General features: G+C 44.5%; 1 protein-coding gene across 9 annotated transcripts in view; it reads left to right on the top strand.

The window, feature by feature from the left end:
• The window catches only part of IKZF1 (IKAROS family zinc finger 1), a 393336-nt gene that overhangs the window by 328415 nt on the left and 51098 nt on the right, over positions 1-13823 (top strand). For 7 of the 9 annotated variants that reach the window (XM_069613416.1, XM_069613415.1, XM_069613418.1 and 4 more), the window contains one exon: positions 9305-9472. The exons of the other annotated variants lie outside the window; for them this stretch is intronic. In XM_069613416.1, the coding sequence (XP_069469517.1) occupies positions 9305-9472 (168 nt within the window). The remainder of the gene's footprint in view (positions 1-9304; positions 9473-13823) is intronic. 9 annotated transcript variants of the gene reach the window in all.

Raw genomic sequence — 13823 nt, 5'->3', positions numbered from 1 at the left:
TTACCAGACGTCCTTAGCGGGTCCCGTGAGCAGGCCAGCATGCTAACAATGGGCCCGTCATTAACAGGCACGTTGTTAGCATGCTCCCCATTCCCATTCAGCCCTATGGGGGTTCAAATGGGAATGGGGATGGTCCGGGTCCAGGTTCCCTAAATGGGGAAATACCGGGCCCTTCAAGGTCGGAATGGCCCGGTATTTCCCCATTCAGGGAACCCGGACCTGAGTTTGGAGGCAGCCATGCCCTTATTAAGGGCATGGCTACTTCCAAACTCGTAATAAGGCCCAATCCCTAAATAATTGCCTCACCAAAAATGTGTTCCATAACACCTTAGTCAACGAAGATCTCCTTCCTAGTGCACACGTAGAAAGGAACGTAACCATCCACTATGACAGTCAAACGTTTATGTAACAAAACCAGGTAAAAACAGAATTAAGATGGTGGCATCTCAGTTATAAGGGTCTGGAGGAGAACAAGAGGTGACAGCACGACATTTCCACCAGATATTACCAATTGAGAAAACTCTAGGAAGGGGAGAAGTGAACTGAGCCATAGTATATCTTAGATACGAATATTTGGGTTATTATACTTTTTCCCACTTTCCACAACCTTGAACTTAACGTGTATATTGAAACATTACCATAAATATGAATTGTTAAGACTCTGCCTTTGCGAATGATTGTTGAATTTGCAGCTCCTTCAACCCATCCCCTCCCCTTATCTCATATATATGTGCTATGAAACGGCTTATTGTAAACATGCAATTTTATAGAACAACAACAAAATAATAAATAAAACAAACAAAATGTCAGAGATCTGATAAGGCTCTTACTGTATATGGTAAGTGTATCCTGTATCTAAATCATGAGTGAGACCTCACCCTCTTATTGAACAGCTGATAAAGATGGAGCTGCAGGGCGTGGTCATCTCCCTCAGATTTGCTTATGCTCTGAGGTCAACACCTGCCTTGCATCCTGTCCTTCACAGCAGGCACCCCACCATTCTTTTCATATGAGGTGCATTGCTGGGTGCTGGTGTCCCCATGGCGTCTCATGGCCATCTCTACACACTGTAACTTCTATACACTTTTTGCAACTTGTTCCATTGTTTTTGCGTCTGTCAATGTCTATGAACGTCTGACGTCATCGCAGACTTTCCAGACAGTCTCACATGACCTTGGCAGGCGTGCGACATGACGTATCCGCCAATGCGTCCGCACTTCGTGATCGGGTCCAAGCTTCGTGGACAGTTCGGGTCTGCATTTTCTGCTGCTCTAGCAACTTTCAATCTCAAAATGTACCCTTGCACAGCTCCTACACCTATTCTTACTCATTATCCATTAACTATCTAGTAAAGAGCACATACTTGGAAGAATATTAGCAAAACTGCTATTTATCTTAAAAATGCATCAACTATCGCCATCCCTCTGCCCCAAAAGCCACCTCCACCAACAGCTAGAGGACCTACACAACAAAAAAAGCGCAGTACTTTCCAAGACAATCAATAGGACCAAGAAGATGAGGTAGAGGAAGTGCCTACCTCTAGCACACAGAGAGAATCATGGGTGTGGCAGTTCTTTACCACTGTTGGGAATGTACCAAAGGCTAAAGCTACCAAAGTGAAATGCACATAGTGCAACGTTGCACTGAGTCACGGACTACCTGGACAATACTCCTATGGGACCACCTCCATGCGCCGCTACACCCAATCCAACCACTGCAATGCTCTCAGAAAGGTTGTTCCTTTCTTAGAAAGTGGTAGGCTGTCTTCCTCCACCTAATCTTCTTCAACCAATACTGTAACAACACAGCCTACTTCTGTGGGACACACAATCCCACCAGCTACCTTGAAAGCAATAAAAGAGGCTGTTGATCCATATCTTTCGAAGACAACAGTCCTCTGCATATACTGCAACACACCACTCTGCAGGGGGGAGCCATTTCAAAGTGCTTTTGAAGCTGTAATCAAGGAGCATGAGAAGCACTGCCCCCTACCTTAGATGTAACACACGCGCAACATCTTCCCCTGTCCACCTGCCCCTCCAAATTAGTGCTTGGTTCCACTTCAGTCATTTCCCTCCCCACCTTACTTTCTAACCTCTCCTGCAAAAAAAAATAAAATCCAAAAACAACAAAAAAAGGTTCCTTCAGGAACCACCTTTCATAGATAAAAAAAGAACTAAAAATATAATCTTATAGACACCATCTATTTTACATTTCTCAGTAAAGTACATAAGATTTTCCAATATTTCTATTAGCATTTTTTGTTATTCTAATGGGAATAATGTGGCATTGTTACACTCACCTGGTATTCACAGGGACGCCTTGCAGCCCTGATTGGATGATTTGCACTCTCGAACCCTCTACCGGTCCCTTGGTAAGGCCTCTGGTTAAAGATGGGTCTGCAATATAGGAGAGCTGGATTCAATAGCAGATTGTCTTTATGTTTTCCCACCTCCCTTGGCCTCAACTCCTTCCTCCCCCTTGGGCCTTCTCCTCACCTTAATATTGTAAAAGGTGTAAAAGGTGGATTCTCCATCCTGCTCCTCGTAGCAGGGGCGTGTAGATGTGGGGGGCGAGCAGCGACCAAGTTACTTCACTCGTGCAAGCCCCCCTGTGGGAATCCAGGCCTGCTGCGACTCTGTAGGTTTGCTGCTTTACAGTCTTTATATGCAGTTCTTATGTTCCTCTTAGTTTGAATAATAATGTCTTGCTTCTTTCCTTTTAGGTTTTTAGGTATGGAAAGTTATTTTGGTGTTGTTGTGTTGTCATGCAGTTTGAAGATGAGCATGGGCTAGTGAGTAATGCGCGATGCGCGGCGCTGTTTCGCCTTTTATATTGCTAACCTGTGTCTTTTCTCTCCTTGCAGGTTGCGATGTTCCTCGCCGAGCGCCATAATGTTCCAGCAATGATACTGACCAGAAGATGACTACCCAGGTAAGAATTGTGTGGTCTTCTTCATTCAGGAGGAAACTTGAGTAAGCGCTTACTAATGCTGTCTTTCTTTCTCCTCTTTCCAGGTTATGGTATTCCAGGATGCATTCGGTGCCGGATGATGGAGTTTGTACCTTCAGGTGAGTGGAACTGAAGTCAGCGATGGATTGAAGACAGGATACTGTTCCAGGCAATTTTCGTAGTGTTCTTTCTCTCTCTGCAGATCCGTGGTTTCAGGTAAGCTGGCATCAAAGAACTGGACACGGCGAGCGTTACGCTGCCCACAGCAGAATAACGCAAAGCATGTTCTGCTGTTTGGGTGCGGTTTAAATAGTCTCAGGTAAAGTAGTCCAGGTAAAATAGTCTCAGGCCTGCCACAACCAAAGTAGTTCAGGTAAAGTAGTCCCAGGCCTGCCATAGCCAAAAGACTAGACTGCATAGCTCAGTTCCTTGTAACTGAGCTATGTGTGTGCCTCCATGTTGGCTGAACAACCCCAAGTTAAATAGTCCCAAGTAAATAGTCCCATTCTAATGTTGGTCTTCATGATGGTTATGAGCCTGATGCCAAAGGCGCCAGTACTGACTCCAAGAGAGTCTTGGATGAGGTTTTAAGGCCTTTGACCTGGCCCTAACTGGAAGGCTGACTTGCCAGTGAGGGCCAGGGGCAAGGGTCATGACAGGCATTCATACCAGCCAGGCAGCCCAATTTATTGGCCCAATCGAACCAAGGGCGGATAACGAGGGCTCCTGATGGTTATCCCTCGTTCCAGCCCCTGCAACGGGGATGAAGGCCATTAGCACCTTCGGTTACCAAAGTGGTAACCCAGGATGCTAAAAGAAAAAGATTTTCCTTACTACAGCGGAATGCGCGCAGCGTCCCGCTGTAGGATGGAAAATCCTTTTCCAAGATGGCCACCATGGAAAGGAAAGGCGGGGCTCTGTACAGAGCCCCTCTTCCCTTTGCATGGAGGCCTGCAGAAGGCGAAGAGAGAACCCTATGACCATATTAAGCTCCACACACTAACTGCCACGTGAGAATCTTTTACAAATCTTTTCCATCTACATTTCTCCTACTTATCTCAATAAATTATACACAATGCTCCTATAAAAGCATATATGCAACATGCCGGGCATTTGCCAAAAAAATGACACACCTTGTGCTTTTCACTATCCAATCAGCGAGCGTGTCTGATGTCCATGGACCTCACGTCGGCCTCTTGACCAATCGGAGGCCTGGCCATGGACCGAAAAGGAAAGTGAGTCCATGGACCGAACCCAGATATCACACATTTATTTGTACCTACTTTTTGGTCGCTTTAAAAACTACTGGACGGATTTACAGCAAATTTATAAAAGTACACTTTCAGGACCAAGCCGCCGCTCCTGCCACAAACTTGGTGAAAATCCGTTCATCAGTTTGGGCTGTGAGCAAAATATTTTTTCCATTGCGTCTATGGGAAGAACCACACATTTTGGGATCCCCTATAACTTTGGCCCCCCTTAATGAAACCTTACCAAACTGGCAGGATCAATATGACGGGGCCATATACCTCTTTTGCAAAGTCTTGTGAGGATTCGTTCAAGGGGAGCAAAGTTATAAGATGCCCAAAAAGTGCGCTTCCTATGTGTTGAGTAACTTAACCATAACTACAGGGCTGCTACCGCAGGCCCTGTCATATATAGCGCCATATACCAACAACGACTTGCACGGTTGCTCAGCCTACTTGCACAGCAGATGCCCTGAGCATGGACAAGCCAGTCCACTCATAAAATATCACAAGTCTCACCAACAGGTATATTCATCAAAACCGAAATGCTCATGTTAGATAAGCTAAATCTACCTCACTTATGAGAACCCCAGAACTGTTTGCTGGACTAGTAGATTATTTCTCCCTATACTTCAGTGTGTTGGAATCTTTTTACACTCTCAAAGATCCTTTTATTCTCTTAATGGGTGTCATTTTTAAGACTCTCCATAGTGTGCTTTTAATTGTATACTCTTTGACAACTTTTGGTATATACCTTTTTATTGTTAAAGGGTTTCCCTTTGGGCTCCAATTTTACTTTCTCTGGCTAACCTTATGAGAACTATAGCTTCCAAGGGTAGAAAGTATATTTCTATCCCTTATACATATTGTTAGGTGAAAACAACACACCCCATATTATTTCGAGTGCTCGGGAGATATAATGTATTCCCTTTCTCACTAGCACTGTAACAATTCTGTTACAGGGACCAGCCTACCTTAAATGGCTGGTGGCAGTGAACCCTTTGACAAATTCGGTGCACCTTTACCACAGAATTGTTTCACAGCTGTGGTGAAGGCACCCATGGGTGCCCATCATAACAAAATGGCCCCTGTCTTCTTTTTTGCCATTTTCACACTTATTTTCTCTTCTTGATCCTTCCCCTGCCACCCAAGGTGGGAAAATCCTTTGTGTGATTTTTATCTTCGATGGAATACCTCGTTTGAGCCCACCCAGGCTCCATAGTGTCTGTGAAGTCAGGAAGCGAGGGGAGGAGTCCAAAACTCTTCAGCCCTTTGTCTTCCAGCCTGCCTGCGAGAATCCAGTTCAAACTGGGAGGCTGGCTGTCCTGAAAGCACTGCCAACCCCCCAGGTTTGAAAGTTGCACATCTGTTTATTTGGCTGGGTTCCTGCATAAAGGTCAGATTCTGGAAGCTGAATAGGTAGTCGACCACTGGACCTAATTCCGAAGAGGAAGATGAAGAGACCACAGATGAGATGATTTCCAGAGACTGGAGAGCCTGCTGTGTAACCAGAGCCAACTGTTACCCTTGCTTCCAAGCAACCTCGGGACTCAAAAAACGATGACCCTGACCGAGAGCCTGGTGGGATCCACTTGACTCAATACCCCAATACCTTGGGACCTCGGGCCAATGTGCAGTGCGTGGTCTTCCAAATTCCAAATCAGGCTGACACTTTGGTGACATCCTGCTGAACCTCCAGAGACGTGATTCCAGTCCTTGAAGTCCCCTCACCAGAATGCTGGAACAGATAAGGGACGCAAATCCAATACGCAATATTCACTCCTCTTCTGGCTCCTGAAAAGGGCACCAAAACCACAGAGCCACATCCAGCTGCAAAGAAACACTTGCCTGGAGCCTTCCCAGTTGATCCCTGCTGCAAAATCCCTTCCAGTGTCCTGTCTTCAGTCTTCATGACAAGGAATTTGTCAAACATATTTTTGGCTGCAGATCCTGAATTTTCCCCTGCTGCAAACTCTTCTTCTGTGCTAATGTACTTTGTTGGCTGGGGAATTTACTTACCTTACACCTGTGTGATTTCTGTATAGCTTTGGGGTATTTCTTGTGATTGGGAGTCCTCTCATCCAGTTCACACAGGCCCACTGCTGGAATCCTCCTAGGGTGTCTTTACAGAAATCCCTGGACCCTTTCATTCTCTCTAAAGTGTAATACTTACCTGTTTGAACAGTCTTCCATCGGAAACTCTGGCTTTTGCTACTTCTGTGCCTATCCTGAACTGCTTGTTGAACAGTAGAGACCTAGCTATCCCCTGTCTGCCACTGAAAACACTCATGCTCCAAGAATAAGGGAAAGACTTTCTAAGGTTTGGGCCTGTTGCCTAGAAAAGAAAACAAGTGTTTGAAAGTGTACTTACTTGTCAGAGAGTTGGTTGGTAGCTGTAACTCTGAGGGTGAGCAGTTACAAATGTGTTTACTTACCTTGAATGTGTATTGTTCCATTCTGAAAAGTTTATGTAAGGTTTTTTTTTACTTACCTGTGAATTGGTTGTGCTTCTATCCCAAAAGTAATGCTGTTGGCTTGACTTAACTATTTCTTTCAGAATATTAGTGTGTAAGTTCACCAACTGGTCCTTGCTTCCCCTGACCTGCTGTATAACCTGTCTAAACGAAGTCTGCATTGGGTTTTACCTATCTTGAATAATATTGAGTCATTCATAAAGTGTAACATTGGGTTTTGCTTTATACAGATTCTAAAACAGTCTTAGGTGTTTACCTACCTTGAAGTTGCTGGTAGCTCCTTAAAAACGTATATGGGTTTCACTTACCTTGAATAGCTGTGTGCAATTCTTAATAAGTTACTGTGGGTCTTACTAACCTGGGTCTGCCCCATCCTAAAATAAGTTAGAAAGTTATTGCTTACCTTAATCTGTGTTCCACTAACCGAAAAGCAACTGTAATAGTATATTACAACATTAGGTTTTACTTGCCTACAATAGCTTTATGCCATTCTTAAAAAGTTTTCTGTATGTGTAGCTGACTTTGGTCTGCCTGCTGCAATCCTAAATTAGTGTAAAGAGTTCTTGCATACCTTAGTCTGTGTTTCACAGAGCTGAAAAGCAACTGTAATTTTATATTACACCAAAAGGTCTTACTCACCTAGTATAACTGTGTGTTATACTGAATGTGGTTAGAGGTTTCTACTGTTCCTTGAATGAGTGTTCCACTATGCAGAAAGGTATACTTGCAGGTTGGTTTACTAAGTGATTCCTTAACTGAGTGTCACTGCACAACAGCTACGGTCTTGTTTTACTGAAAGTAATCAGAAAGTAACTAATGGTTTTACGCCCCATGAATAGGTGTGTCCTATACTAAATGTGTTTGATAAGGTCTGACTTTCCTAGAAATACTCTTAATTTTCTAAACAAGGTTTATGCTTTCGTCTGTGTACCTTCAAGCATTGTGTTGTGTTTTTATAATGTGTTTATGACCCTGACAAAGTACTCGCCCCAAGACTTAACCTGGCCTAACTGTATTTATAATAAACCTTTATTTTGTATAATAATTTCGACTTGTAAGTGATTCTGTTGAACCCTTGGTATACTAAAGGTTAATTGTACCTTCCGCCAGCCCTGTCTCCCTCCTAAGATAAGCCTGGCTGCTCTGTCTACACTACCATATACTCGGGTGGTAGAGCCTTATACTAAGAGTGGATTCTTGTACTGTCTCAGTTGAATGGTTTTACTAAGCCCTTAGAAGGACTTCAGAAAAACTGTTGTAACAACTCACAGTGAAAAAAAGAGGCTCGGGCACTCGATCCGGCAAAGTGCAGAAGTGGATTTAATTCAAAATTCCATATGTTAAAATTCAGCAATGGCAGAGCTCAATAACATCATGACACACATTCCAACGCTCCCGGGGCTTTGTCAGGCAAAGTTTACACAGCATTAAAACAAAGGGCGTTTAAATAAGCCGCACTTTGAGCCTGATTCTTTTTTTCAACCATAATGACATGTGATTGTTAAATGAAAAAGAACTAAGAAAGGTGGCTCCTGGTAACTGTTGGTTTTATGCTAACCAGACGCTCCTAGGATAGAAGTCAGAGCGTAATAGCTCCCAGCAATTCAAAACCCTGATATGCATATCTATGTGTGGCCGGCTACTAGAGCCATACCACAAGAGGACAATTTGATAAATCTATAATGGCCTCTTAAAAATATTTTCATTCCAAATTAAACATGTTATTGTGTTTTGTTTGTGGCTGCGGTGATGGTGGGCAGGCATATCTGGGTGTTTTAATTCAGCTGTTATCCTGATGCTGGGGCTCCCAGGCTGTTTATTTTTGTCTCTGCCATGCCTGGCTTTCCATCTTCTCTTTTGCAAATGTCGCCGTCTCATCATTTCCCTTCCTCTCCATTATCATAACTTTCCCTTTCTCCCTCCATCGCTCTTTCCCTCTCCCTCTATCTATGTCACTCTCCCTATGTCCATCCATTCCCATCGCCACCGCCCCCCGCCTCTCTTTCCCCATCGCCTGTCTCTTCCCTGATTTGCTCGCTTAAGGACAGACAGGTAATGGAGAAGAAATTGAAAAGGAAAATACATGGGAAAATGTAAATGAAAAGAAGTTATTATAACAGTTATAATAAAGTGCCTTTCATTTAAATATAAGAATGTAACGCTGAAATGAACTTGTGATCCTGAAATGCATTTTTAATGAGTTTCCTTTTTATTGTGCTGCTTCAGTGGCATATTTTAAAGACCCTTTCAAAAAAGCCACATTAAAAAAACCCACCAAATGCCACAACATGCAAAATTGGATATTGGTTTATTCCAAAACTGCTGATCAGGAAGAGTGGCTCCTCAACACAAAATGTTGCAGTCACTTTATTTAAATGAGTTCGAATTTGCATCGTGATGTGCCATTCTGATTTGGAGGGGGAAAAAATTAGATTTTCAGATCAAATTGACCCAGCCGGTGAAGCGTTAAGGAGCTGGCAGGTCTAGTCTGAAAGCCTTGTGTTCTATCAAACCTGCGGCCCTGAGAAGTCGCATTAGCGCCGGTGGGAAAACAATTCCTGCGCTGAATTCTTGCTCCCGTTGTTGTGCTCTGTTCTCACGTGTTTCCTCTCCTTCCCTCTCTCCCTACAGGGGAACGCCCTTTCCAGTGCAACCAATGTGGCGCCTCCTTTACCCAGAAAGGCAACCTCCTTCGCCACATCAAGTTGCACTCGGGTGAAAAGCCTTTCAAGTGCCATTTGTGTAACTATGCATGCCGGCGCAGAGATGCCCTCACGGGTCACCTGAGGACACACTCTGGTAGGTACACAGCTCACTCAAGAAGCTCCGGAAACAATGTCCTGAAGTTTTCTAGCGTCCCGCACCTCCTTCTGGAAAGCATGGCGTTTCAGTGGCGGCCCACTCATATCACGCCACGCAGGTTACTGCAGTGACTCCTATGGTAACTTAGGCCTATTTACCTTATTGCTCATCTCTGGTTTTCATTCCCTCCATTTCATGAGGGCCTTGTAGAACGGGTCTCAACAGCTGACATCAAATTCCATTGTCCCTCCATTGCTCACCCTGGTCTCATTCTGGATGCTATATGTGTTATCATGGTCATCTCAGAAGAGGAACCACATTGGCCGCGCTGGAAAGTGATCTCCTCTTTTCTGTGACATTAGCTCACGTGGCCTGGCCTCTCCAATTGGCCGGATCCACCCAGTGTCGGACCTCGAGAGCGCCTTGCAGACATGGGGGATGAACAGCGTTCTGACTTGACTGGTTGTTCGGTTTAGCTTCAGTTTCCCTTTGTCCAGAACAGAGATCCATTTGCTGAGAAGTGAGATGGCCATACCATAAGCACCATTAGTACCCGACACGCGCTGTCCACAGGAAATACTACACATGGATTGGCTCTTTTCCGAGCCATACCACATGGTATTCCCATGGACGTAAGAGCATGCCTGCCTTTGTTCACGGCGGGGTGTGTGGCAGCCCCTTAGCCAATGAGGAGGCTCGAAACGGGGCATTCCCCGCTCCGAGCCTCCCCAAGGCTGGAGGCTACCTTCGTCCCCCAGCTGGGACTCAGGTAAGTTTTTTTTTTTCCTCCACCCCCATCCCCTACAAACTATCCCCCCACGGCCCTCCCTACCCCACTTACTTTCTTTTTTTCTTTTTCTCGGGAGCAAACGCGCTGGAAACACTTCTGTTTCCAGTGCGTCCGCTCCCAATGGCCGCCATGGAAAGGGAAAACGGACTACGTTTTCCCTTACCCGGCCGGCTGCCATTTTATTTTAAAAAATGGCATTAGTACCCCGGTCTAACGGGCCGGGGTACTAATGGCTATAATACCGTTGGCGGTGGGCCAATACCACCCACAGTAATGCCCCCGGGGCCTCGTAAAGGCCCTCACTACGCTCGGCCCTGTAACTAGGGGCCCCGGGGGCATTACCTGGGGCAGTATTGGCCCGCCGCCTTGGGTCTTTTTGCCACAATATTGCTGGCCCCCACGTTTCCCTAGATAAAAGCCACTGTGGTTGTGGTAAACTGGTGACCACTGTGTGCGTCTGTCTACTATGGATCTCACTAAAATGCCAATTAATTTCTAATACACAAATAATGACCCACCTGCAGCCAAGACATTTACAATGTTAGCAACTGCATGTTTACACCTGTCCATGTGAGTACTTCAGTCACGTGCGAAACGTGGGTGTGTGCTAACATGCAATGACAATGTATTCTTGACCATCCTCTGAATAGCCATTTTTTCTGGGGGGTTTCTATTTATTCTGCTCCAATATGTTCTGACTTCTAAAAGACCAATGACCTTTTAGCTAAAACCATGGCCTGTTAGGCACAGGTCCCGTTTGGCTGCCCTGATCACATTTCCCCCCAAAAGTCCTCCTTCTGCATAAACTAAAGTTGATAAGGCTAATTTGTCACCATGGCCTGATATACCGCCCATGACTGGTTGCCCATGAGCGGCGTTCCTGTCATCAATTAATTTCCCAACGAAATGACCGTTGTGGCCAAAGAAACTGGCTCTGTTGCTGGTGGCACAGGTTTATCCAAGATCTGCCATGCCATGCTACACTGAAGCAAAAAGCAGCAATCAATCATTTAGGGAGCAGTAAATAAATCTAAAAATAAAGATACATTTTATTTGGATGTTTCGAAATAAAATGTATTTTATATGTATTTAGAGAACTATAGACTGCATGGTCTGGGGCAGGTGGTGGAAAATTGGAACGACAATGCCGGGAGGATAGCTCAGGGGCAATGCGTTTGTCTTGGCAGCAAGACACTGCATAGCAATACAGGGTTCAATCCCTGTTTCGCGCCTAGGGATATTGAATGCGTGAAAAGAACAATTATAATTATAATGTTAGAATGTACTGCAGGTAAATGGAGAGCATGGCATATGTTCATGTTACACAAGCACTGTGTTCAAAGATGAAAGGAACGGCGCCCTGCACGACTATTGGCTCTACTCTGGGTGTTTGAGGAGAAGTAGCTACTGCCATAAGCAGGAGCCGAGATTGGCATCTTACTCCTTCAAAAGCAGAAGATGGGTAACCCTGCGTCAAAATGGGGCAGGCCATGCAGGGTTGAAGACGGCATGCCATGTTAATATTGCAGAAGTCAGATCACATTTAGAATCTGTTGCTCAATTGGGAGAGTCAGACTTAAAATAAGACTTTTAAGAATTGACAAAAACTACAAAGGCTGGCTACCAAGATCGGAAAAAAGATGTTTTCTTCTCTCTTAGGAGACATGGCTTACTCATTTAAAATCTGCGTAACCTTTCAAGCCACAACCCTATAAAGGCACTTGTTGTACACCGTTATTACTGTATTCGTAGACAGTGGCGTGCCCAGACTCTTTTGACTGCAGTGGCAGAAGTGGGGCACTGACTTATGCATGGGTGGCATGAAGTATGAGCGCACACACAGATCATGATCATAGTTTAGGATAATCGGGTGGCACTTGGGTCGGCCAATCAGATTCCAGGGGTAGCAGGTGCCACTCCAGGAGTTAATTAGGACAGGTACTGACTATGTCGAGCGGAGGCCCAGCAAGCAAGGAACGGATGTGGCAGAGTTGCAGGAAGGAAGTGGCCTTGAAAAGCACGAGTAATGGTGAACCAATACAATATGAAAAGGAGGTAGCTTCAGAGGTAAACATGGGCAGTATGTTGGTGCGGTGACCGAGAGAGATCAGCAACATTGTTCATTGGTATGATATGTACTCCAAAGTTGAGACTCTAAACCAGAAACTGCAGTCATCCTGTTGGCACACTTCAGTAACAAATAGAAAATAAAAAAGAGCTAAAAGGAAAGAGGAAAGTCATAAAGTGAAGACAAACCAATATTAAATCGAGCCAATACTGCCTTCACCCATACAAACCTACAAGTAACAGTTAACTCCAGCCTCACAAGGAAAAACCCCAAAAAATAGAATATGCAAATAACCACGTTGCCATCATTTATATAATCGATGTGTCCTTGGAAAATGTCTTGTATTTTTATGTCCAAGGCTCAAAGATCATAAGACTCACTCTCCATTAAACCATTATAAGGAGCCCAGAACTATTTCATGATTTGCAACTGCAAATGATGCTCCATGGTGCGCAACCAGAGGGTCTCCGGTTGTGAGCTTGGGAATGGAAGGTATCTCTACTGAAAAGAGAATTTATATCGTAGATGTATGTACTTATGGCTTGGCTCGTTGGCCCACTCAAACGAAAAGTCCAATCAAGTTTCCAGTAGCTCTGCAATGAACTTGTATGCAAAAAAATGTAAGCAAATGATTTGCAGTGGGGATTTGCAAATGTTTTGGCCATTCCCAATTGGACGTTAAAAAATAGTGGGGACGAGGAGCCCCCACTTCAGCTAATTCCTGAACGTTTTCTTCTCCAGCTGCCTTTCCAGCTGTGGCTCAATGTTGGGTGGGAGAGGGAGGTCCTAAATACTAAACAAACCTGAAACCACCTCAAATACAACAGTTCTAACGGGGATTAATAAAATGCAAGATCTTGTCTAGTGGTGTAGATGCGCGTTACATTCAGCTCGGCTCTTGTAATCTATTGGAAAGGCCCCATTTGGCAGTAGATCAAAAATACAGGACAATCTGTTAACCTCATTGTTGTTCAGTGCACATTTTCATGTAGCAGAGCCTAGATGTAATTAAACACATTGTCTCATTTCATTATCCTTTAAGCAGGAAAAACAGCACAGTGCAAAAATGTACGCAACATGGTCATATTTTAATGTCACGATTCCAGAATACTGTCGCATTTGTGTCATTGTAGCAGAAACATTTAACAGGAACGGCAATACTATATAATACTTACAGGCGACAGTAAGAGTACATGCCCTAATGGAACAAACTCCCTAACCTTACCAGCACAGGAAGCTGATGTCCTCGCACTTGACCTCTTAAACAGAGGAGAAGTGTGGAGGAGAATAGAGAAAAGATTCAATAGGAAGCATCTGTCACCACGCGACTAGTACGGTCCGATGGCACAGCGAGTTGAGCGCTCGTCCTGACATTAGTGCAGCAGCCTGCTGCCGCAGATTCGAATCCTGGCAGGACCTTCTCATCCTTTTACTCTTCCTAGGTCGATAAATTTAGTACCACTCGGTGGGATAATGATATCAGCTGTTAT

The sequence above is a fragment of the Ambystoma mexicanum genome, chromosome 5p (assembly GCF_040938575.1).
Source record: "Ambystoma mexicanum isolate Mex_15411 chromosome 5p, UKY_AmexF1_1, whole genome shotgun sequence".
NCBI classification, from domain to species: Eukaryota; Metazoa; Chordata; class Amphibia; order Caudata; family Ambystomatidae; genus Ambystoma; species Ambystoma mexicanum.
This window is presented reverse-complemented; position numbering and strand designations above follow the sequence as displayed.